Source organism: Pituophis catenifer, unplaced genomic scaffold, assembly GCF_029215685.1.
Source record: "Pituophis catenifer annectens isolate HBS135680 unplaced genomic scaffold, rPitCat1.0.hap2 SCAF_10, whole genome shotgun sequence".
NCBI lineage: Eukaryota > Metazoa > Chordata > Lepidosauria > Squamata > Colubridae > Pituophis > Pituophis catenifer.
In genome coordinates, this window is record NW_027256890.1 from 5,166,416 (window position 1) to 5,193,202 (window position 26,787).

The 26,787-nt window shown below is 45.7% G+C and overlaps 1 protein-coding gene across 1 annotated transcript in view; it reads right to left on the reverse strand.

The window, feature by feature from the left end:
* LOC139321762 (transmembrane protein 132D-like) overlaps nucleotides 1-26,787 on the reverse strand; it is a 349,743-nt gene that overhangs the window by 225,799 nt on the left and 97,157 nt on the right. The window contains 1 exon segment of the mRNA XM_070950632.1: nucleotides 10,905-11,045. Coding sequence (XP_070806733.1) covers nucleotides 10,905-11,045 — 141 coding nt within the window.

Below are 26,787 nucleotides of genomic sequence, written 5' to 3' on the forward strand. Positions count from 1 at the left end.
GGCTGGAGGGAAGTGCCACTGGTGGTGATGTTGTGGCTCCTTTGCCTGAGCCTGGGCTATCGACAGATGCAGACTCTGAGAGTGAGGAAGAGGAGTTGGCAAGGCCTCCCTCTCCAGGACCCTCCTCTCTGGCAATGCCTCCGGAGGACACCGAAGGCCAAAAGATAGGCTCAGAGCCAAGCACGTCCCCGCAGCCACAGGTGGACAGCGACGAAGGAGATAAGTGCTGGCTGGACCCTCGCCAGAGGCACAGGGAGAAGCATGCGCAGCAGAGGGGAAGGCGTGCCAGAGATTAGCTGAGTCACTGGACCACACCCCACAGAGTATAAATGTGGGTGTGGTGGCCGGTTCAGTTTGTGACGAGCAAAAACTAGAAATAATCCATGATCTCTGTGTTACTGGGCTTTGCCTGCTTTATTGGACTGCATTTGGATTAATCCTTGTATTGTTGAAAACTCTGCCTGTTTTATCGGAATGCTGGCAGTCTAATCTTTGTTTTGTGTGAGTAAAGTCTGAATTGGCAGCTAGCCACTGGGTTGCTGCCAGCTTTATCATCAAAGAGTTTTGTCGTGTGGCTTATTAACTCCGGGCCATCTGTAGGGATGCGTGAGTGGAACAGGGACAGAACAGGTGAAAAGCCGGAGGGCCTCGTTCCAGTGGGACTGCCTCATGGCCTGGAACTGACTGACCATCTCAGCCCACTGAGCCTCCAGGTGCCGGTACCTGGCCTTGCACTCATGCAGGTCTTCCCTCTGCATGGAAAGCCTATGCTCCTAGTCCTCAGTGAGATGCTTCTACTGAACCTCCTTCTCGGTCAGATCCAATTTGAACTGAGCTGTTTTGCCAACTTTTTCTCATGGTAGCTGCTTAGGTCCAACAACTGCTTCCTGTGGGGGCCCTAAGGAGCCCGGGTGGGGAAGCAAGGAGTGGCTGGGAGGGGAGGGGTGAGTAGAGGCTGGTGAGGTGCCCCTCGATGTGAGTGACATCAACTTGGCCACGCCCACTCAGTCACATGACCACCTAGCCACGCCCACCCACCCGGTCATTACGCAGATCATATTAGTGGTCCGCGGAATTTAAAATTATGAATTTAGTGGTCCCTGAAATCCGAAAGGTTGGTGACCCCTGGTCCAGAGAGTCCCAGAAGGAACATGTTGCAACAGGTGACAAGGATGGGAACCTAACTCATTCAAACTTTTCCAAAAGAAGAGGGCATTAACTAATTTAAAGTTTAGGCTGCCCAAATGAGAATTAGAACCTAATGAACCCAGTCACAAATGAGGAGGTGATAAGCCGCCTGAGAAAAGCCAAGAGAAATCATCAAAGCCATTAAAAAGCGAAAGTTAGAATATTTTGGACATCTGATGTGACACCCAGAAAAATGCGCCATCCTTCACTTAATCCTCCAGGGAAAGATGGAAGGGAAACGAGGTCCAGGCAGAAGAACATCATGGCTTCAAAATCTAAGGGGCCAGTTTGGACAAAACTCGGCAGCACTTTTTCATGCGGCTGTCGACCAAAATAGGATCACCAACATGATTGCCAATGTCCGATGACAGATATGGCACAAGAAGAAGAAATGAGAATTAGATGCAAAGTATAAAAGTACCCAGAACCAGGGGTTAGAATAGAATAGAATAGAATAGAATAGAATAGAATAGAATAGAATAGAATAGAATAGAATAGAATAGAATAGAATAGAACAGAACAGAACAGAACAGAATGAGCTGGAAGAATAGAATAGAATAGAATAGAATAGAATAGAATAGAATAGAATAGAATAGAATAGAATAGAATAGAATAGAATAGAATAGAATAGAACAGAACAGAACAGAACAGAATGAGCTGGAAGGATAGAATAGAATAGAATAGAATAGAATAGAATAGAATAGAATAGAATAGAATAGAATAGAATAGAATAGAATAGAATAGAACAGAACAGAATGAGCTGGAAGAATAGAATAGAATAGAATAGAATAGAATAGAATAGAATAGAATAGAATAGAATAGAACAGAACAGAACAGAATGAGCTGGAAGGATAGAATAGAATAGAATAGAATAGAATAGAATAGAATAGAACAGAACAGAACAGAACAGAACAGAACAGAACAGAACAGAATGAGCTGGAAGAATAGAATAGAATAGAATAGAATAGAATAGAATAGAATAGAATAGAATAGAATAGAACAGAACAGAACAGAACAGAACAGAACAGAATGAGCTGGAAGAATAGAATAGAATAGAATAGAATAGAATAGAATAGAATAGAACAGAACAGAACAGAACAGAACAGAACAGAACAGAATGAGCTGGAAGAATAGAATAGAATAGAATAGAATAGAATAGAATAGAATAGAATAGAAGGGACCTTGGAGGTCTTCTAGTCCAGCCCCCTGCTCAAGCAGGAGAACCTATACAATCTCAGACAAACGGATGTCCAGTCTCTTCTTAAAACCCTCCAGTGATGGAGTGCCCACGATTTCTGGAGGCGAGCTGTTCCACTGGTTAATTGTCCTCACTGTTGGGAAGTTTCTCCTTCATTCCAGGTTGCTTCTGTCCTTGATTAGTTTCCATTCATTGCTTCTTGTTCTGCCTTTTAGTGCTTTGGAGAAAAATTTGACCCCCCCTCTTCTTTGTGGCAGACCCTCAAATACTGAAACATTCCTATTATGTCATCCCTAATTATTCTTCTTTTTTCTTTTCCTCCTCCTCCTTTTTATCCTCTAATCTTGATATCAGAGTCGTGATGTTTATATGATGACATTATCATTTGTCTCACTTGTGGCCATCTATGTTCTCACTCCTTTTAATTCACCCAGATACTGTCAACAAGATCGGAATTTCTAAAAAAAAAAAAAGATTTTTTCTATCTTCCTTGGTTTGGATCTCTTTCTTTTGCTATGAATCTTCAAGAATACCCAGCAAGCACATCTGTAAAACTTCAAGCTCAGGAAGAGTCGAAATCCATGTTTGAAACCAAATGTAGTTGGAGCAGAAGGAGGAAAGACAACTCAGCTGTTCGACCAGCGGTGGAATCCAAATTCTTTTACTACCGGTTCTGTAGGCGTGGCTTGGTGGGCGTGGCATGGCATGGCATGGCATGGCGTGGCTTGGTGGGCGTGGCAGAGGAAGGATACTGCAAAATCCCCATTCCCATCCCACTCCAGGGAAAGGATACTGCAAAATCTCCATTCCCTCCCCACTCCTGGGGGAAGGATACTGCAAAATCTCCATTCCCACCACACTCCAGGGGAAGGATATTGCAGAATCCCCATTCCCATCCCACTCCAGGGGAAGGATACTGCAAGATCTCCATTCCCACCACACTCCAGGGGAAGGATATTGCAGAATCCCCATTCCCATCCCACTCCAGGGGAAGGATATTGCAAAATCCCCATTCCCACCCCATTCCTGGGGGAAGGATACTGCAAAATTGCCATTCCCACCCCACTCCTGGGGAAAGGATATTGCAAAATCTCCATTCCCTCTCCACTCCAGACGAAGGATACTGCAAAATCTCCATTCCCTCCCCACTCCTGGGGGAAGGATATTGCAAAATCTCCATTCCCTCCCCACTCCTGGGGGAAGGATACTACAAAATCCCCATCCCCTCCCCACTCCTGGGGGAAGGATACCGCAAAATCCCCATTCCCTCCCCACTCTGGGGTCAGCCAGAGGTGGTATTTGCCGGTTCTCCGAATGACTCAAAATTTCCACTACCGGTTCTCCAGAACCTGTCAGAACCAGCTGGATTTCACCCCTACGTTTGACCGTCTTTGTTTCTCATCCCACATACACATACCCCAGACTATTTTTTTGACCAAAGGGAGTCGCCCATTCTTTTGAACCCCACTAGAGAATATTTGGAAAAACAAAAATGTTCCCTTCAAGATTTGGAACGTTATCCCAAACTGATAAATATAGCTTTCGGGGGGATTTTAGGGGTGAGAAAAAAAATTCCAAATGCTATTTGACAGATGGGCTTAATTAGCTATTCCAATGCCAAACCATAATATTTGCAGTTAATATTCATTCTAAAACACCCTGCTGCTTCTGATAATATTGGTATGTTAATCTTATTACAATAAGGGTTTTGCACTCCGAGCGTCTGCAAACAGAAAGAGTGATATATTTGAAAATACCAATAAGAGTGACGTTTCACACCGCCTGGCTGATTGTCACTTGTGTGAGTTTCCCTTTCGACTGGGAAATTACACCTGTCGTTAGCGAGGTAGCATTTACGAAGGCTGTTTCCCTCGATCCATTGAAAACCACCGATGACACAGAGGTCTCGAGTTAATTAAAGTTGCCCTTTTATAGCTCTGATTTCTTCAAAGATAGAGGAGGAATCCTGCGTCCAGTTTTGGTCACCACACTATAAAAAAAGAGGTTGAGACTCTAGAAAGAGTGCAGAGAAGAGCAACCAGGATGATGAGGGGACTGGAGGCTAAAACAACGAAGAACAGTTATAGGAACTGGGCATGGCTAGTTTAGTGAAGAGGAGGACCAGGGGAGACATCATAGCAGTCTTCCAATATTTGAGGGGCTGCTACAGAGAGGAAGGTACTCCCTGTACCTTTTCTTCAAGGCAGGACTCATCAAATAATGACTGGTCATTAAACGAGGACTCCCTGTACCTTTTCTTCAAGGCAGGACTCATCAAATAATGACTGGTCATTAAACCAAAACTCCCTGTACCCTTCCTTCAAATAATGACTGATCACTAAACGAGGACTCCCTGTACCCTTTCTTCAAGGCAGGACTCATCAAATAATGACTGGCCATTAAACGAGGACTCCCTGTACCTTTTCTTCAAGGCAGGACTCATCAAATAATGACTGGTCACTAAATGAGGACTCCCTGTACCCTTTCTTCAAGGCAGGAGTCATCCAAAGACATCATAAATGGACATGGATGGGTGGATTAGTGGGACAGTCTCTCCAAAGCTTTGGGTAGAGGGTGGGCCGAGTGCCAGTCCATTGGAAGTCTTGGGGAAAATGGATCACTTTCGTTCCAGGTGGCGCGGTGGCTCAGTGGTTAAGACACTGGGCTTGTCACCTGGAAAACCCAGCAGCTCAGGTTCGCGACCTGAGTGCCACGTGACAGGGTGAGCTCCCGTCCTCACTCCAGCTCCTGCCAACCTAGCTGTTCGAAAGCACACAAATGCGAGTAGATAAATAGGTACCACTTCGGTGGGAAGGAAACAGTGCTCTGTATCGTCATGCTGGCCACATGACCACGGAAATGTCTTTGGATGGCGCTGGCTCAACGGCCTTGAAACTGAGATGAGCAACATCCCCTAGAATCAGCAACGACTCGCGGAATAAAATCCGCAGGGATGGCTTTATCCCGGAATAGGGGAAAATCAGAGATGGGCTCTCCACCACAGTGTCCTAACGGAATAAGCCAGCTTCCAAAATGCTGACTGCTTCAAGAGACGAGTCTCACATCGCCGGGGCGGGAGGAGAAACAAAGCAGAGGAGCTATAAATCTACATCTTGAAACATGGCTTGAAAAAATTCACTAACAAGATTGACGAGGAAGCATTTTTAATTCCTCCTGGAGAGTTCAAGCTACAAACCAAGGATTGCAATTAGCCAGGCATTCATCTTTTAAAGCTCTTAATTTGAAGAGACGGTACAAGGGAGCTGGACAAAATTCAAAGCATCTTCCCTCCCTACCCCCACCCCCACCCCATATAGGTGTGTGCACGTTCACACAAACACACACACAAAAAAATGCCACACACTTTTTCCTTCCCCCCCCTCATTCTCTTAACTCAGCATTTCTCGAGCCCAGCAATTTTAAAATGTGCGGAGTTCCCCAGAGAGTATGCTCTATTCCCCAGGGGAATTCTGGGAGATTAAAAGTCCATGCATCTTAAAATTGCTGGCTGGGGAATTCTGGAAGCTGATGTCCAACACAAGTTGCTGGGAATCAAAACATCAGGAGGGGAGGAAAAAAAAGAATACAACATGAAATCCTTTCCTTTTGTTTATTTATTTGTTCAACTTGTATGCCGCCTTTCTCCGAAGACTCAAGGCAGCTTACAATGCATTTAAAAACCATATATAAAAACATTAAAAATTAAAACAATTAAAACCCATTCACACCATTCATGGTCGGATCGCGCCAGATCGCAACAGTGAGATCAACGGCCCCAGGCCTGCTGGAAAAGCCAGGTCTTCACCGCTTTTTGGAAGGCCAATAGGGTGGGGGTAGTCCGGACCTCAGGAGGTAACTGGTTCCAGAGAGCTGGGGCAGCCACAGAGAAGGCTCTCCCCCGCGGGCCTGCCAGCCGGCACTGTTTAGCTGACGGGACCCGGAGGTGACCAACTCTGTGGGATCTTACCGGTCGCTGGGAGCTATGCGGCAGAAGGCGGTCTCAAAGATAACCTGGCCCTGAGCCATGTAGGACTTTAAAGGTAATAACCAACGCCTTGAATTGTGACCGGAGACCAATAGGGAGCCAGTGCAGCTCACGGAGAATTGGTGTAATGTGGGTGTACCCAGGTGCACCCACGACAGCTTGCGCGGCTGCATTCTGGACCCACTGTAGTCTCCGAACACTTTTCAAGGTAGCCCCATGTAGAGCACATTGCAATAATCTAACCGTGAGGTGACAAGGGCATGAGTGACCATGAGGAGAGCCTCCTGATCCAAGTAGGGTCGCAATTGGTGCACTAGGCAAACCTGTGCAAATTATTCTTGCAGCATAATTTGTGGCAAGAAATTCCAGAGAGATGCATATGGCCTACAGGTTGTAACAACCAGCAATGGGTAACCTCTCAGAAAAGGGGTGAGTTATTTCGGGGGACTGTGGGGTCCTTGGTGCTCTGTGAATTTGGCTTTTTCCTTGCAGACATTTCATTACCCGACTGAGTAACATCATCAGCGGAGGTGGGTTTCACGTAATTTTACCACCAGTTTGCCGCGCACCGAAAATGTGAGTGCATGTGTGCCTTTTGCACATGCGCGCAGCCTTCCGTGCATGCGGGTGGCCTTCCACGCATGCGCTTTGCTCACACGCGTGGCTTGCATGCATGCACACACGGCTTAGAAAACATGGCTAAATAGGACGGCATAGTGCAGGTCGCCACTACTGGTTCGTCCAAACTGGTCTGAACGGGCTGAATGCGACCATTGATCATCAGGGCTAGAAGGGAGTGGAGTTTATGGAGAGGAGGAGGAATGTGGGGTCCTTGCAGTTCTCTGAATTTAGTTGTATTTTCTTGTAGACGTTTCATTATCCGACCAGGTAACATCATCACTGCTAGAAGGGAGTGGGGTTTGCAGAGAGGAGGAGGAGGAGTAGGAGGAGGAGGAGGAGGAGGAGGAGGAGGAGGAGGAGGAGGAGGAGGAGGAGGAGGAGGAGGAGGAGAAGGAGAATTGTGAGGTCCTCGGTGCTCTCTGAGTTTAGTGGTTTTCTGGTAGACATTTCCTTACCAAACTAGGTATCATCATCAGTGCTAGAAGGAAGTGGGGTTTGCAGAGAGGAGGAGGGGGGAGGAGGAGGGGGGAGGAGGAGGAGGAGGAGGGGGAGGAGGGGGAGGAGGAGGAGGTGGAGGAGGAGGAGGAGAATTGTGAGGTCCTCGGTGCTCTCTGAGTTTAGTGGTTTTCTGGTAGACATTTCCTTACCAAACTAGGTATCATCATCAGTGCTAGAAGGAAGTGGGGTTTGCAGAGAGGAGGAGGGGGGGGAGGAGGAGGGGGGGAGGAGGAGGAGGGGGAGGGGGAGGAGGAGGAGGAGGAGAAGGAGAAGGAGAAGGAGAAGGAGAAGGAGAAGGAGAAGGAGAAGGAGAAGGAGAAGGAGAAGGAGAAGGAGAATTGTGAGGTCCTCAGTGCTCTCTGAGTTTAGTGGTTTTCTGGTAGACATTTCCTTACCAAACTAGGTATCATCATCAGTGCTAGAAGGAAGTGGGGTTTGCAGAGAGGAGGAGGGATGGAGGAGGAGGGGGGAGGAGGAGGAGGGGGAGGGGGAGGAGGAGGAGGAGGAGAAGGAGAAGGAGAAGGAGAAGGAGAAGGAGAAGGAGAAGGAGAAGGAGAAGGAGAAGGAGAAGGAGAATTGTGAGGTCCTCAGTGCTCTCTGAGTTTAGTGGTTTTCTGGTAGACATTTCCTTACCAAACTAGGTATCATCATCAGTGCTAGAAGGAAGTGGGGTTTGCAGAGAGGAGGAGGGATGGAGGAGGAGGGGGGAGGAGGAGGTGGAGGAGGAGGAGGAGAATTGTGAGGTCCTCGGTGCTCTCTGAGTTTAGTGGTTTTCTGGTAGGCATTTCCTTACCAAACTAGGTATCATCATCAGTGCTAGAAGGAAGTGGGGTTTGCAGAGAGGAGGAGGAGGGGGGAGGAGGAGGAGAAGGAGGAGAAGGAGAGAAGGAGAAGGAGGAGAAGGAGGAGAAAAAGGAGGAGGAGGAGGAGGAGAAGGAGAAGGAGAAGGAGAAGGAGAAGGAGAAGGAGAAGGAGAAGGAGAAGGAGAATTGTGAGGTCCTCAGTGCTCTCTGAGTTTAGTGGTTTTCTGGTAGACATTTCCTTACCAAACTAGGTATCATCATCAGTGCTAGAAGGAAGTGGGGTTTGCAAAGAGGAGGAGGGATGGAGGAGGAGGGGGGGAGGAGGAGGAGGAGGAGGAGAAGGAGAAGGAGAAGGAGAAGGAGAAGAGAAGGAGAAGGAGAAGGAGAAGGAGAAGGAGAAGGAGAAGGAGAAGGAGAAGGAGAAGGAGAATTGTGAGGTCCTCGGTGCTCTCTGAGTTTAGTGGTTTTCTGGTAGACATTTCCTTACCAAACTAGGTATCATCATCAGTGCTAGAAGGAAGTGGGGTTTGCAGAGAGGAGGAGGAGGGGGGAGGAGGAGGAGAAGGAGGAGAAGGAGAGAAGGAGAAGGAGGAGAAGGAGAAGGAGGAGAAAAAGGAGGAGGAGGAGGAGGAGAAGGAGAAGGAGAAGGAGGAGAAGGAGAAGGAGAAGGAGAAGGAGAAGGAGAAGGAGAAGGAGAAGGAGAAGGAGAAGGAGAAGGAGAAGGAGAAGAAGGAGAAGGAGAAGAATTGTCAGGTCCTTGGTGCTCTCTGAGCTTGGTGGTTTTCTGGTAGACATTTCATTACCAAACTAGGTAACATCATCAGTGCTAGAAGGAAGTGAGGCTTATGGAATGGAGGAGGATTGTGGGGCCCTTGGTATTCTCGGAGCTTGTCTGTTTCCTTGTAGATGTTTCATTACCCAACTGAGTAAGGTCATCAATGGTAGAGGAGGTGGGGTTTGCTCTCTGGAGACAATTTGACCTGAAATCTCTGTGGCTAGTTATAAGTCACTCTTTTCCTGACTTCCAAACAGCTTCCCTCTGACATTTCACCACTCAAGTTGAACTGTTATGCACCTAAACCTCTAAATTCTGGTCAGAGAGTCCAATGTGCACATGAGGAAGCTTCTGGATGGCCTATCACTGTCCGCGACTAAGGATATTTAATACCAGGAGTGAAATGTTCCCGGTTCAGACCGGATGCCTGATCCGGTAGCGATGGTGGCGGGTGGTTCAGAGAACTGGTAGCAAAAATCCCTGCCCCCCACTCCCCCCCACCACCATTGCTCAGCTGAGCCACGCGATCATCAGAGGCTTTTTTTTTTACTTTTAAAACCATTTTTTCTACAACCTCTCCAGCTGAAGAGGTTGGGAAAAAATGCTTTTAAAGCCTCTGACGATCCCAGCTTACTTGCCTGATCGGCAGAGGCTTTTTCTTTTTTTAAAGCCTCTGATGATTCCAGCTGAGCCGCGTGATCATCAGAGGCTTTTTTTTAAAACTTTTAAAAGCATATTTTCGGCAGAAAAAATGCTTTTAAAATTTTTTAAAAAAAGCCTCTGATGATTGCAATGGGGGGTGGGGGGTGGGCAGGGATTTTTGCTACCAGTTCTCCGAACCACCCGCCTCCATCGCTACCAGATCGGGTGATCCGGTCCGAACCGGGAGCATTTCACCCCTGGAGCTGACTAAAGAAACTTGTTAGTCAGAAGCCACCCAGCAATAAAACCCAGTTAATAGAAGCCATCCTTCAATCTTGGTTTCACGTTATAACAGCTGCAGAACTAAAAGATTTGGTTCCCTCCATGGGAAGACGTTGTAAGGCCGTAATTCACGCTAAACGTTACCCAACTAAGGTTTAACTGACATGGGGATCATTTTTGTATATCTCGTTTTTTCTATGTGTTTCACTTTTCTTCTTTATACTATAATTGCTATTCTAATAGCAAATCCTTCATAAAAGTTATTGCATAACGTTCTCGATTAAATTACCTTCCCATTGATGTATAATTTTATGCTACTTCTCCAAAAGAAAGTGGTGTTATTAGCTAGTTTTAGAAAATACACTTTTCCCAAAAGGTTTCCACAATTTGGGCCATTAGCGTAGTCTTCACCAGGCCTTGATCTGGCATCTTTCTCCCAGGTGCTCCTCTGCAATATTTGGTTTCTAGACTCAAAAAACGCCCGTAAACCTGTAGGCAAGTTTGTCACTGCTAGCAAAAACCCACAAAAAAGGACCCCGGAGAAACCAAGCTGTTCAGACATTGTAAGGCCGTCATTCAGTTACCCAACGAAGTATTAACTGACATGGTGATCATTTTTGTATATCTCGTTTTTTCTACGTGTTTCACTTTTCTTCTTTATACTGTAACTGCTATTCTAATAGCAAATCCTTCATAAAAGTTATTGCATTACATTCTTGATTAAATTACCTTTCCATTGATATATAATTTTATGGTACTACTCCAAAAAATGTGCTATTATTAGCTAGTTTTAGAAAACACACTTTTCCCAAAAAGTTTCCACAATTTTAGCCACTACTGTATGTAAACAATCTCAGCTATGATCCGAAAATTGTTCAGAAGGAATCCTCCGAAATCAAAACCAAGGCCTACCTTTTTCCAGCTGTTTTTCTCTGGCAAAATATCACCGCCGGGGAATTCTTCCCAAAATAATCCACACTCTTTTGGACTTCCCAAATGTACGGGTTGCTGGCTCGGATGCTGAAAATTTTCACCCCTCTCTTCACCTTCACCCTGGGAGAAAGAAGAAACTAGATTAATAACGCGACAGGAAATGGCTTTTCTTTCCAATTGCTCCATCAAATCTTTCATTGTACAATAACAGAGTTGGAAGGGGCCTTGGAGGTCTTCTAGTCCAACTCCCTGCTCAGGCAGGAAAACCTACACCACAAATGGTTGTCCAATATCTACTTAAAAAACCTCCAGTGTTGGAGCGCCCACAACTTCTGGAGGCAAGTAATTCTACTGATTAGAATAGAGTAGAGTAGAGTAGAGTAGAGTAGAATAGAATAGAATAGAATAGAATAGAATAGAATAGAATAGAATAGAATAGAATAGAATAGAATAGAATAGAATAGAATAGAATAGAATAGAAAAGAATAGAATTGGAAGGGACCTTGGAGATCTTCTAGTCCAACCTCCCGCTTAGGCAGGAAACCCTACACCAGAGGTCTTCAAAGTTGGCAGCTTTAAGACTTGTGGACTTCAACTCCCAGAATTCTCCAGCCAGCATAGCATAGCTGGCTGCAGAATTCTGGGAGTTGAAGTCCACAATCTGCCAAGTTTGAAGACCTCTGCCCTACACCACTTCAGACAAATGGTTATCCAATCTCTTCTTAAAAGCCTCCGGTGTTGAACCATTCACAACTTCTGGAGGTAAGTTGTTCCACTGATTAAAATAGAGTAGGGTAGGGTAGGGTAGGGTAGGGTAGGGTAGGGTAGGGTAGAGTAGAGTAGAGTAGAGTAGAGTAGAGTAGAGTAGAGTAGAGTAGAATAGAATAGAATAGAATAGAATAGAATAGAATAGAATAGAATAGAATAGAATAGAAATTAGGATGGAATGGAATGGAATGGAATGGAGTAGAGTAGAGTAGAGTAGAGTAGAGTAGAGTAGAGTAGAGTAGAGTAGAGTAGAGTAGAGTAGAATAGAATAGAATAGAATAGAATAGAATAGAATAGAATAGAATAACAGAGTTGTAAGGGACCTTGGAGGTCTTCTAGTCCAACCCCCTGCCCAGGCAGGAAACCCTATACCGCTTCAGACAAATGGTTACCCAACATATTCTTAAAAACTTCCAGTATTGGAGCATTCACAATTTCTGCAGGCAAGTTGTTCCACTGATTAATTGTTCTCACTGTCAGGAAATTTCTTAGTTCTAGGTTGCTTCTCTCCTTGATTACTTTCCACCCATTGCTTCTTCTTCTACCCTCTGGTGCTTTGGACAATAGTTTGATTGTGTTCCTCATTACTGTCCCTTCAAAAACGCGGTGTCTCTCAAGACAGACAACAGGCGATATGGAAAAAAAAGAACGAGAATATAATAAAAGCCAGATTACCTGTGCAGGGCCTTATACACCTTTCACTGGGGCTTAAACACTCCCTTGAATTGAACGGTTTATTTCTCTGCCTGGCACAGAAAAGCGGAAGGTGGGAGATAACACCCAAGAGGCTATCAAAGATATGTTTCTGCATTCCTCACCACCGTTGATGCTCGTTATCTATCTGTCTGACAAAAGAGGTAGGGTCTCCATACGTATTTTCCCCAGAGGAGGATGAGAACTGTGGTAAATTCTCATAAGGTTTGAGTTGATGCGCACTTCCTTACTAAAGGAATACAACGTTAAATCCTTTCCTCGTTTCTTGCATTTGTGGCAAGGGATTCCGGAATGGTGGTGTGGCCTACAGGTTATAACAACTAGCCACAGGTATCGCTCAGAACAGGGGTGAGGATCTTTGGGGACTGTGTGGGTTCCTTGGTGCTCTCTGAACTTGGTGGTTTTCTTGTAGACATTTGATTACCGAACATCAACAACTATTCCTTCCTTCCTTCCTTCCTTCCTTCCTTCCTTCCTTCCTTCCTCCCCTCCCTCCCTCCCTCCCTCTCTCCCAGGGGTGGGATTTAAAAATTTTAGCAACTGGTTCTCTGCCCAGTTGCTGGGTGGGTGTAGCCATGGTAGGCATGGCCTACTTGGCCTACTGCACCATGGCAAGGAGGGTGTTTTTGCCCTCCCCAGGCTCCAGAGACTTTCCTCGAGCCTCTGGGAGGGCAAAAACGGCCTCTCCCAGGCTCTGGAAGTGCCCCAGAGGCCAGAAATGGGCCCATTTCCAGACTTCTGGGAGGCCCATTTTTCACCCTCCCAGAACCTCCATGTGGGTGCTGCACTTACCTGGTATCCAAAATGAGCCATATGGAGATTCCTGGGAGGGGAGGGGAGGGGTGGGCGGGGCCAGCCAGTCCTTGCAACTACCGGTTCGACGAACCCAGATGTAAAATTAGCATCCGGTTTTCCTGAACTGGTCCGAAGCGGCTGAATCCCATCCCTGCACCCTCCCCAATTTGGTCAAATTTACATGCCACCCTTCTCCCGAAGGACTCGGGGCGGCTCACAAAGGATTAAAACCATAGAACAGTAAAAATAAATTAATTTAGATAAATTAAAAATACAACAATTAAGGAGCCTGGATAGCTCTGCAGACAAAGGCACTGTAATTTAACACCAGCTGTCTGCAATTAAAGTAAGATCGAATCTCGCCAGGCTCAAGGTTCTCAGCCTTCCATCCTTTCTAAGGTAGGTAAATTGAGGACCCAGTTTGTGGGGGCAATAAACTGACTTTGTATAAATATACAAAAGTATGAAGGCTATTGCTTAACTCACTGTAAGCCGCCCTGAGTCTCCGGAGAAGGGCGGCATATAAATCAAATAAAAAAAAAAAAATTAAAACCCATATTAAAACCAAACTAAATACACCCTGCAGGTCAGGCGATTTGTTTAAAAAGCCACGTCTTTAGGTCCTTGTGGAAGGAGCGGAGGTTGGGAGCCGTGCAGAGCCCGGTGGGTAAACCATTCCAGAGGGTCGGCGCGCTCACAGAGAATGCCCTCATCCTGGGCGCCATCAGTCGACATTGCCTGGCTGTCGGCACCCAGAGGAGGGCTGCCCTATGCGAGCGCGCTGGTCGGTGAGAGGCTGGAAGTAGGTGCTCCTGCAAGTACCCTGGGCCCATGCCATGAAGGGCTTTATAGGTAAGCACCAGCACCTTGAAGCAGATCCGGAGGACCACTGGTAACCAGTGCAACTCGCGCAGGAGAGGTGTAACATGAGAGTAACGGGAAGCTCCTGTAACAACCCGCATGGCTACATTTTGGACCAGCTGGAGCCTCCGGGTGCACCCCAAGGGCAGCCCTATGTAGAGGGCATTGCAGTAATCCAGGCGAGAGATGACAAGAGCGTGGGTGACTTTACGAAGTTCCTTCCTCCCTTCCCTTTTTCTCCCTCCCTTCCTCCCCTCCTCCTTTCTTTCCTTTTTCTCCTTCCTTCCTTCCTTCTTTCCTTCCTTGGTAACATCATCTACCCAACTAAGTAACATCATCAACACTAGGAGGCTGTGGGGTTAGCTCTTTGTTTATAGACAAGTGGCTTGCCCCGTTGGGTGTTGATGGGAGGTGATTCCTTGCTTAGGCTCAGAGAGTACCAAGGACCCCACGTGTTCAAATCAAAACGGCTAACCCGCTGACCCCTTTTTTTCCCCAGTGCCATTGTCATTCCAAACGGTCAGTAAACGAATGGTTATAAGTCAAGGAGTAACCTGCATGAGTATCATATTTTTGAACTTCTTTTCTGCAGTAAACACCATGGAAAACCGTTGAATTCTCCCGAAAACAAACTCAGAGGCAAAACTTCTCTCCTAGAATAGGACTCTTCCTAAAACTTAAAGTTGTGTCTGCTATTAAAACTGAAGTTGAACCGCCAAAAATTGTGGTTTTGTATTAACGATTCTTCTTCCACTAAATACCACGTTGACTGGGGTGCTCAGAAGGCTTCAGACTGTGCCATTAAAAAAATGCAAGCTTTTAGTAAGCTATTTATTCCCAATGTTTGTTTTTTAACCGTTGCCTGTGGCTTTGTCCCAGTATTTTGTGGTTTACAACCGGTTCACACATAATCTCTCGGCCCATCATTACTGCAGGCTGGTAATGGCTGTGAAATTGTCACTTAAGTGTTGTGAAAAGTGGAACAGCTGGGTGGCAAAGTGCAGAAACATCACTAAAGGGCCAGTTGTGTTCTCAGCTGACTTCACCTGTCTCCTTTTCTAATCATCAGAGGCTCCTCTTTTTTTGTGTGTGGAAAGAATGAAAGAATGAAAAAACAATTTGACTTGACTTTCTTTGAAAAACTATTATTTCGGCAGGGAGCAGGCGAGAAGATCAAAGCAGCTGGAGGATACGGCAAAATAGGTTGAAGAACGTGCTAGAAAGTTTTCTCCACTTCATTTCCGGCCTCCGATTCTCTCCCCTTCGAACAGATTCAGAAAGCCAACTGAACGCGATGCGATTATTCGAATCCGTTTGAATAACACCAATCCTGCTCCGTCAAACGGCTTGGGACCTAATTCGGTGAAAGCCCATCAAGCAAAAAAAAACAAGAACAAAAACCAAGCACACTGGCCCGAGGTCAATCCAGACCGATTCAAACTGATTTAATGAACCATATCAATCCATCAATTCGTTTTGGCCAAATCGGTTGGACACTCCAGATGGGCTCAGTGAATCTAAATTAATTCAGAGTGCCGATGTCACCAGAGCTCTTTGCTTGTTCCTTGTCTGCAAATTCCAGCTTTGGAGAAGTTGGAGAGGCTTAAGGAACCTCTTGTATCATGTTTTGTTATCACCACAATACAAAAAAGATGTTGAGACTTTGGAAAAAGAGCAGAGAAGAGCAACAAAGAGGATTAGGGGACTGGAGCAGGGGTGAAATCCAGCCGGATCTATCTGGCTCGCACAAACTGGTAGCGCCAGTGACAGGAGGCGCCGCCCACCCACTGGAACTCATTATGTCCCATTTTTGATGTTCTGTGTACGAACCAGTAGCGAAAGTAAATGGATTTCACCACGGACTGGAGGCTAAAACATACGAAGAACGGTTATAGAAATTGGGTATGTCTAGTTTAATGAAAAGAAGGACCAGGGGTGACATGATGGCAGTGGTCCAATATCTTAGGGGCTACCCCAAAGAAGAGGGAGATCAACCAGGGGTGAAATACAGCAGAGTCTGACACGTTCTGGAGAACCGGTAGCGGAAATTTTGAGCAATTCAGAGAATTCTGGCTGGCCCCAGAGTGGGGTGAGAATGGAGATTTTGCAATATCCTTCCCTCAGGAGTGGAGTGGGAATGGAGCTCTTGCAGTATCCTTCCCCTGCTACGCCCACCAAGTCACACCCACCAAGCCACACCATGCCCACCAAGCCATGCCCACAGAACCGGTAGTAAAAAAGAATTGGATTTCACCACTGGGGTCCACCTATTCTCCAAGGCAGGACAAGAAGCAATGGATGGAAACTAATCAAGGAGGGAACCAATCCAGAACTAAGGAGAAATTTCCTAAACAGGGAGAAAATTAAACCAGTGGAACGACTTGCCTCCAGAAGTTGTGGATGCTCCATCACTGGAGGCGTTCAAGGGGAGATTGGGCAACCATTTGTCTAGAATGGCATGAGGTCTCCTGCTTGAGCAAGGGGTTGGGCTAGAAGGGGAAAAAAGTTGCGATAGGTCACGTGACAATGTGATGACGCAAGTTTGATACCCTGTTTTAAGTGATAAGACTCTCCACAACTTTCTTGAATGTACTTGAATGAACTTACATAATATTCTTCTATATATACTTTCCTTAAATGATGCCCTATTTAAATTCTCTAACAGTATCTGGCTTACTTCAGACACAGGTGATTGGTAGGAGCAAGGAGCCCATGTTATACATGGCAATCTATATGTTCATATTATTTTTTGCTTTAAACATCTAATAAAAGAGAAGAAATAGTGCATCATATACTCAGCTCATGAAAAAAGATTGCACAATCTGATTCTAAATATATACAATTGCCAAAATGATTCACTGGAATATCTGCAAAAATTATCATGTGCAGGTAATGAAAAATTGTTGGGAACCTAGAGTTCAAAAAATAATTAAAAACAACCAGATTTTCCAACCCTATTATTTGTATGTTGTAAGACAATGATTCTGGTAGACCAGGGGTCTGCAACCTAGAATACTCAAAGAGCCATTTGGACCCTTTTCCCACAGAAAAGAAAACACCGGGAGCCACAAAATCTGGGTGGGCGTGGCCAACTCAATGTCACTCACTTCCACCAGTCACATGAGCCCACCCCCACCCCCCCAGCCATGCCTACCCAGCCGGTCATTTAGGGCAGAGAACCAGTTGTTAAAAAACACCAGGAACCACAACATCTCTCTCTCCCCCCTCCCTCCCTCCCTCCCTCTCTCTCTGTATCTCTCTATGTCTCTCTCTCTCCCCCTCTCTCTGTATCTCTCTGTCTCTGCCCTGGCCGCTTCTCCATCCCCCGCTGTCACCTTTACCTTCTCAGGCCAGGCGAGGAGTGACTGGGAGGGGAGGGCGAGGGGCGGGGCCAGCCAGTGATGAGATCACCTGAAAGGAAGCCACAGCAGAGGGCCCAAAGAGCCGCATGAGGCTCCGGAGCTGCAGGTTGCTGACTCCTGTGGTAGACCATCAGACTCTATGTAAAAGCCAGTTTTCTAACCTCCGCATCACATTTAGTTGGCTTTTTGTGTTGTCCCCCCATACCATGGTTCTGCAAGGGATTCGAACCGCTGAACTACTGAACCTTTGATCGATCAAGTTTTAGGATCAAGGTAAAAGAGGTAACATTTGCCTTTTAAGGAGTAACTCAGCGATTGTCAAAAATTCAACCCTGGCGTGTTGCAAAGATGAGGCTTTTTACCGCAAAAGGATGTCTATCCTAGAATAGGAGGTGGAAATGAACAAATGAAGCTCAGTCCCGGGATGGACTTATCTTGATTTTGATTCCCCAACTCTTCTTCAGATAGTCTTATCAGCTTTTATTCATTGAAAGTCGAAAATGGAAAATAACTCCGAGTCCCTGATTCTCCTGGCGGATTTGGTATTATTTTGCAAGAGAGTGGCCCAGCAAAACATAAGCCATTTAAAACTGTATAATGTACCCTCAAATTCTTATTACGGTCTATGGTTTCTCCAGTCCTGGGAGACAGAAACCTGTTATCAATATGCATCACCATGAAAGCAGATTAAAATTAAATCAATCTGTTTATTTTATAGGTTTGCAAGGCAGTTCTTTCTCTCTCCAAACCCTAGCATGTCCTTCCTCTAATTAACATTTCAGGAGGAGGTGGGAATCGTAACGTGATCGCGTATCCTTACTCAGTGAGGGATATTTAAAATAAAAAAAATTAATAATAATCCCAGGAGGCTTTCTAATTAAATTTAATTAGCGAAAGGCCACCAGCCCAGTGCAAACTTACAGAGATGAACTTTGCATGCTGGCGTGGAACAAAACGGAGATCTTCAGCAATATCTTTCTAGGAAGTCAAGCAAAAATCATTACCCTGCTGGATGGAAAAGTGGAACCTGAGCACCATATATCCTGAAAGGGAATCAAACACTGGGAAAGCAGTGTCCGATTTGAACCATTGAGTCGACAGACTTTTGATGTTCCATCCGTCTGGAAGTTTAATGGAATTGCCACCAAATGCGGGAGAAGGAGCAGCCAGAGCTGGGAGGTGGAGTCAAACAAGTCATCAGCCTAGAGTTGTTACATTGCCACAAATTGTCCGAATCCAGCTCTTCCTGAATTCCATTGACCTGGTGCAAATTTAGTGTTGAACTTTAATTGACTCGATTCTTGTGTATAGGCATGAGCAATAAATATTCCGATCTGCAACTTAACGTATGGTCCTCATTTTTTGCACCTGACGCCGAATTTTCAAATCGAATATACAATGATATACCGTATTTTTCCGTCGATAAGATGCCCCCATGTATAGGATGCCCCCATGTTTCATGTAGAGTAAGTAAGCACACTGCAAGAAGTCCCTCTTATCAGAGAGTGAGTAATATAAGGACAGGAAATGCATCACAGGAATAATAGAGATGAAACCTAGAGTGGCAATGTGATACAGGAAACAACTACAATAGAGAGGAATGATAGAGCTGCATATACGGTAGAGGCTCGTCCAGCAGAGCTGAAGGAAGGGTACAGGCCCCGCCTTCTCCTCTCGGCTACCTGTATATAAGACACCCCTCCATTTTCAAGTATATATTTTAAAGAAAAAATAGCATCTTATACACGGAAAAATACGGTATCTTTTGAGTCCATCTTGACTCTTGGCAACTGCCTAGACAAGTCTCTACAGTTTCCTTGACCACATTTTTTTGTGGGAAGTTGCCTGTCCTTGTCCTCTTCTTCTTAAGACCGAGAGAAAAGGACGAGTTCAGTCACCCAGTTGTCTTTGGGTCTAAGGTAGGACTAGAACTCATGGTCTTCTGGTTTCTAGCCTGGTGCTTTCAACCATTCCACCACATCTTTTTAACGGTTCTCCAGCACTCAAGAACTCAAGTCAGTTTCAAAGCTCCTGGAGACATCAGGTTAGATTGGAAAGACAGTGGCCAACTTAGCAATAGCAATAGCACTTAGACTTATATACCACTTCATAGTGCTTTCCAGCCCTCTCTAAGCTGTTTACAGTCAGTCTGTTGGCCCCAACAATCTGGGTCCTCATTTTACTGACCTTTGGAAGGATGAAAGTCTGAGTCAACCCTGAGCTGGTCAGGATCGAACTCCTGGCAGTGGGCAGAGTTAGCTTGCAATTCTGCAATTCTGCATAACACTACACACCATGGAAGGAAGGAAGGAAGGAAGGAAGGAAGGAAGGAAGGAAGGAAGGGAGGGAGGGAGGGAGGGAGGGAAGGAAGGGGAGAATAGCAGTAGCAGTAGCACTTAGACTTATATACTGCTTCATAGTGCTTTGCAATCCTCTCTAAGTCAGCCTCTTGCCCCCAACAATCTGGGTCCTCATTCTACCCACCTCGGAAGGATGGAAGGCTGAGTCAACCTTGAGCCTGGTGAGATTCGATCTGCCAAACTGCTGGCAGCCGATGATCAGCAGAAGTAGCCTGCAGTACTGCACTCTAACCACTGCGCCATCGCGGCTCACTTGAAGAAACCATGATGCCTCCCCTCTAAGAAAAATGCCAATCATGTTTTTGCCCAAGGTCGTAAGAGCTTAAGGTCCTCATGACATTAAGAGGTAGATCATCAGTGATCTTAGGCTTCAGTTTGCTAACCTGGTTGAAACTCAAATCATTCTGATGTCCCATCCTCTAGGCCAAATTTTGCCATTGGTAACCACAATTGGCTTGAAGTAAGAGAATTCTCTTACTTACTTTTTTTTTTTCCTAATTAGATTTATATGCCGCCCTTCTCCGGAGACTCAGGGCGGCTTACAGTGCGTTAAGCAATAGCCTTCATACTTTTGTATATTTTATACAAAGTCAGCTTATTGCCCCCACAAACTGGGTCCTCAATTTACCTACCTTAGAAAGAATGGAAGGCTGAGTCAACCTTGAGCCTGGGGAGATTCGAACTTGCAGTAACTGCAGACAGCTGAATGTTAATAACAGGCTTTTAGTCTGTTGAGTTATCCAGGCTCCTTACTTACTTACTTACTCTCACGCTGGCTCTCCGTTCATACCCACCAGATCTAATTTCCCCTTTCTGCTTCCCGTCCCACAATCAAATGTAGAGATCAACAAGATTCCCGGGCACCTGGCTTACCCATACAGGGCTTCAGAAAGAATCAGATCCTTTGCATTGAAGTGGATCCAGTGATGTGAAAGATGCTCTAACAAAAGACGACAGGTGAGAATCTAGACAAGACTTGTGCATGTAGATAAAATAAGGGCCTGGAGACTAAGACATATGAACAAGAGTTGCAGGAATCGGATATGGCTAGTCTAGTGAAAAGAAGAGCTGGGAGTGACATGATAGCAGCATTTCAATATTTGAAGAGCTGCCACAAAGAATAGAATAGAATAGAATAGAATAGAATAGAATAGAATAGAATAGAATAGAATAGAATAGAATAGAATAGAATAGAATAGAATCTGGATGGGACCTTGGAGGTCTTCTAGTCCAGCCCTCTACTCAAGCAGGAGAACCTGTACAATCTCAGACAAGTGACTGTCCAGTCTCTTCTTAAAAACCTCCAGTGATGGGAGCGCCCAAGATTTCTGGTGGCAAGCTGTTCCACTGATTAATTGTCCTCACTGTGGGGAAATTTCTCCTTCATTCCAGGTTGCTTCTCTCTTTGATCAGTTTCCAACCATTATTTCTTGTCCTGCCCTCTGGTGCTTTGGAGAATAATTTGCCCCACCCCCCTTCTTCTTTGTGGCAGCCCCAAACCACAAAGAAGAGAGGGTCAAGTTATTTTCCAAAATGCCAGAAGGCAGAACAAGAAACCAGGGGTGAAATTCAGCAGGTTCTGGAGAACCGGTAGTGGAAATTTTGAGTAGTTCAGAGAACCTGCAAATTACCACCTCTGGTGTGGGGTGGGAATGGAGATTTTGCAGTATCCTTCCCCTGCCATACCTACCAAGCCACGCCCACCAAGCCACACTACGCCCACCAAGCCACGCCTACAGAACCGGTAGTAAAAAAAAATTAGATTTCAAGAAACCACTGCAAGAAACCAGATAGATGGAAACTAATCAAGGAGAAGAAGCAACCTGGAATTAAGGAGAAACTTCCTAACAGTGAGGACAATTAACCAGTGGAACAGCTGGCCTCCAGAAGTTGTGGGTGCTTCATCGCTGGAAGTTTTTAAGAAGAGACTGGACAGTCACTCGTCTGAGATTGTATAGATTCTCCTGCTTGAGCAGAGGGTTGGACTAGAAGACCTCCGAGGTTCCTTCCAACACTGTTCTGTAACTAAAGCATGTGTCTGTTTTCCTGCCTCCAACCCAGCTTTAGGGGCCAGGTGTCGGCTGCTTGCCATTTTAGCCTGGCTTATTATTAATTTAGCTCCTATCTCTCGATGACTAGACAGAACAATCAGAGATCTCCAGCAGAGAAAAGATTCCTACTGTGACAAGACTGGCATCTGCATTTTTTATTTGCTGAGCTCCAACACAGATGAGAGGCAAACTGCAACAAGCTTCCCACCACCGCCATGAAAGAGCAGCACACGGAGGCATTTAGAGCAGGAAATAAATAGGAGATAAATCCTTCCAGGAGATGGTTTGCTAGTGTTGGAAGAAATGTCCCTCTGGATTCAGTTCCAAGTGGAGAGAAAGGCACTGGAAACATGGAGACTGCTTAGAAAGATGGTTTAATTAGGTTCTACATTTAGGGAAGAAAAACCAAATGCACAGGTACAGTGTAGGTGGTACCTGGCTCAATAGCAGTAACTGTGAGAGGGATCTTGGAGTCCTTTTCACTGCGTTTTTGTATTTACCAGACGAGCTCATATTTTTGGACATTTAGACTTTCCGTAGCTTGCCAAGTTTCTTATCAGTAAGCTAACTGCGCATGTCCGCATTCCTTCACTTTCTTTCTTCTATCTTTCTTTGTTCTCCTGCCAAGAGGTCTGGCCGCAGAGAGGTGGCCGGCAGGAACGTTGCCAAAATGTAATTATTTAGATGGTGAGATGTTTTATTTTCTTTATAACAAATAAATGAGTTTTTCTTAGTAAAATATATCTTCGGGTTTATTTTCTTGCAAAAGTATGCTTCAAGGGAAAAGTCTCAATCCACGTCTCTAAATCAAGGTGCAATTACCCAAAAGCAGAATGGGATTAATTAGCACCCTGACAGTCCTAGTTTGATGAAAAGAAGGACTAGAGGAGACGTGATAGCAGCCTTCCAATATCTCAGGGGCCGCCCCAAAGAAGAGGGAGTCAAGCTATTCTCCAAAGCACTTGAGGGCAGGACAAGAAGCAATGGGTGGAAAGTAATCAAGGAGAGAAGCAACCTAGAACTAAGGAGAGAGAGAGAGGGAGGGAGGGAGGGAGGGAGGGAGAGAGAGAGAGAGAGAGAGAGAGAGAGAGAGAGAGAGAGAGAGAGAGAGAGAGAGAGAGAGAGAGATTGGTTGTCAGACTCCCATGGGGGTTATTCAGGGCTAACTTTGTAGGTTGTCTTTTGAATCCCAGGCTTGGTTGAGCCTTGCTGGGTGATGCAATCTCCCCAGGTGCCATGTGGGAAGTTCTGTTGCCAGATGGGTAGCAGGCTAATCCTACCTTTGTTGGATCTTGGGTGAGGGCATTTGCTTATGAATAGACCTAGCTATCTCTTTCTCTCTTAAATGCTGGCATCTGCTGTGGGCTATTGAGGAGGGTGGGGGCTATGAAGAGTGAGTCTGCTTCCTGCCTTAAAAAACATGTTTCTCCATTTCTCATCCAGGGAGGTATAATATTCTGCCTTTTTAAATATTTCCTAGAATATTTCATTTTCCTAGGAGAGGGGTGGGTGCTAACCTCCTACACTAGTATTGGATCGAGGGGAGGAAGGAAGAGGCTTTAAAAGGAGGGTCATAAAAAACCTAGGAGAGAGAGAGAGAGACTCATATTCTCCTTTGGCAGGAATAAATTCTAATATGGTTTCTATCGGATGCATCATTCTGGACAGCCACTATCAAAGTATTCTTTAGGATTGGAGGAATGTAATTGAAGAACTTATGGTCTGGTTTTTCTCTCCTTTCTCCTGATCACTGGCTTAGCTATTTTTTTTTCTTTCTGACAATGGGAGATTTCCCCGGGTCTGCGATGGAGATAGAATTCACCTAAGAGTAAAATAAATGTCATCTTTTCTGAAAAGCAAGGGGGAAGGAAGACAGACGTCTACCATTAAATGCAGACGGGCTTCTTAAAATTCCTCCCTGCCTTTGATTTGAAAGTTGAGCACATCCTTGAGTAAGATTGAAATCGTCCATCCAAGACTGTCAAACCTTCTAGCTACATTTCGGCTCAAGCTCGTGCTTGAATAGCAACCCTAACTTCTATACACAGCTCTTGCTTTGAAGAATTCTGGACATTAATTAAGGCCATTAAACATCCAGAAAGCTTTAGAAGAATTCTGGACGTTAATCAAGGTCATTAAACATCCAGAAAACCTAGGAGGGAAAATTCTAGATATTGATCAAGGAAGGCCATTAAGAATCCAGAAAGCTTTGGAAGAATTCTGGATATTGATTGAGGACATTAAAAATCCAGAAAACCTCGGGAAAACATTATGGATGTTGATTAAACATCCAGAAGAACACACTGGAGAAAATAGAAAATGGTCTTCAGAAAATGTTCTTCTTTAATGCAATAGAAACTGGATGTGACCACCAGGGAGGCTGGCTCACACAGATAAGAAGAGCTGGGAGCTTCAGAATTACTGGAAATTTCTGCAAGTTGTGCTTTCCCAAGTGAGAAGCATTTTGGCAGCTATGGAGGCAGATTAGTAAATAATTTGCTCCCAACAGAAATTCCCAGAGCAAAAAAAAAAAAAAAAAAAATTAACAGTAATCAGCTGCTTTCCTCTCCTTTCTCCCCTCTCTCTCCACATTTCCAAGGAAGACACTTTGATCAGTGTGTATATTCAGTCCAATTTCTCACCTACCCACCCAAGTACGCTCTCATCCCAGCAGGTTATTAAAAATGAAACAAAACAAAACAAAACCCAGCAGAGTCGGGCACCTGGAGAGCATAACCCAAAACTTTTGTAGAAGGTTAGCACCCACCCTTCTCCTAGAATCATGATCCACCTGAGCCGTATCAGTGGGCACGCGAGCTCAGCTCCGGCATGCATACACGCGCCGGCCAGCTGATTTTCGGGCCTTTTGGGCCTACCGGAAGTCAGGACAAAGGCTGTTTCCGGCCTCCGGAGGGCCTCTGGGGGACTGGGGAAGGCTATTTTTGCCCTCCCCAGCCTCTTAGAAAGGCTCTGGTGTCAGCACTTCATCCTGCATTTACTCTAGTGCTGACATAAGAAGGAGAAGAGGAGGCGTCTGGAAAGAGACGTTTGACTTTTCACCTACTTATTTTCCCTGGAGATAATATCCCCTAGGAGATGGGATGGGAGGGGAGAAATTCCTTTGAGCTGGAGTAGATTAGGGGTAGAATGACTTGGAAGATGGCCAATGAGTGCAGGGGAGTGGGGAACGGAAAGGGAGGGTTTTGGGGCTGGACGTCAGTGTTGGCTTTGCTTGGAGTCGGGTTAGAATGTCGTGCTTAATAAATAGGAGTTTTTCTTCAAAGATTTTGTTTGAAATGCAATTTTTTTTGAGACGACCTCGAAACTTGACATCTGGAGCCTGGGGAGAGCGAAAAACGGGCCTATCTTGCCATCGCATGCCAAAAGTGGGGGGAGCATGGGGGGCTTACACATGCATGCGTGGGGGGCGGGGTGCATAGAATTATGGGTGTGGGCGAGCGACCCCCACACACACTCCTCCCACTTTTGGTACATGATGGCAAAAAGGTTAGCCATCACTGTTCCAGAAGAATGAAGCCCCAGAAAGACTGGTGGCCAACCTATCTACAAGACAAAAGGCTGGGCCATCTTATCTACAAAACAAAACACCTTCACCCTCAGGACACAATAGGATTAGCCCTCTACCCATCTCACCACATGGCACTGGGAAGATTGCATCACCCAGCAAGGTTCAACAAAGCCTGGGACTCAAGACAGCCTACAAATTTACCCCTGCATAGCCCCATGGGAGCCTGACAACCTCTCTCTCCCTCCCTCCCTCCCTCCCTCTCCCCCTCCCTCTCTCTCTCTCTCTCCAAACAGCCTCCATGTTTCCAGTGCCTTTCTTCCCACTTGGAACTGAACCCAGATGGACATTTTCTTCCCATACTTTATTTCCCTTGGGGCTGCGATCCAAGATCTTCAGCTATTTTAGTAGCGTTTTAATCAAGAACATTTTCCTTGTCTTCTTCTAAACATAGTTAGAAAGCATTTTCATGCATTAAAGACAACAATTTCCTGAGATAATCTAAAACATGGGTGTCAAACTCAAGGCCCGTGGGGTGCTTAGATCTGGCTCATGGGGCCGCCCTGGAAACAGCGAAGGACTGGCCCATAGTGCCTCTGCCAGTGAAAATGGAGCTCGGGAGGGCCATGCATGTTCCTCCCAGTCTCTGTTTTCAGCCATGACTACCTCCTGCAGCTGCGTGCAGCTCCCCAAGATCCGTTTTCGCTGGCAGAGGGTTGCAGGAGGCCTTGCGGCCTAAAATGGAACTTGGAAACCTGTTTCCGCTGGCAGAGCGCTCGGGCAACCACAGGCGCCCCCTGAACATGACTGACATCAAGCTGGACACGCCCACCCAGGGGTGAAATGCTCCCAGTTCGGACCAGATCAGGCGATCCGGTAGCGATTGTGACAGGTGGTTCGGAGAACTGGTAGTGATGGCGGTGTGAGGCTCTGCCCATCCACCCGGATGTCGTTACTTCCTGGTTTTAACCAGGAAGTAATGTATTTTTTACCCTCTGCGCATGCGCAAAAGGGTCTATGCGTGCATGTGACACGCACACATGCACTTCCGAACCGGTAAGAAGATTTCATCCCTGCATCCACCCCAGCCCGCCCGAGGTCAAACACAACCCTGATGTGGCCCTCAATGAAATCAAGTTTGACAGCCCTGATCTAAAAGATCTTCCAAAGAGATCTCAAGGCAGCCATTCCCAACTTGGATAACCTTCTCTAGATGGTTGTAGAACATCCAAAACACCCCAACCAGCATCACCTATTCTGGGAGTTGATGTCCATACTGTTCTGACCTAGGCTCCCTTAACAAGCAGGAAGCAGGAATTACTGGCAAAACCTCTTTTATTTACACGACTGTGAATTACGTTCATTCACAGTCAGCAAGGTTTGTCCAAGCAGTTTTTCAAAGGAATATTTATCAACACAGACCTT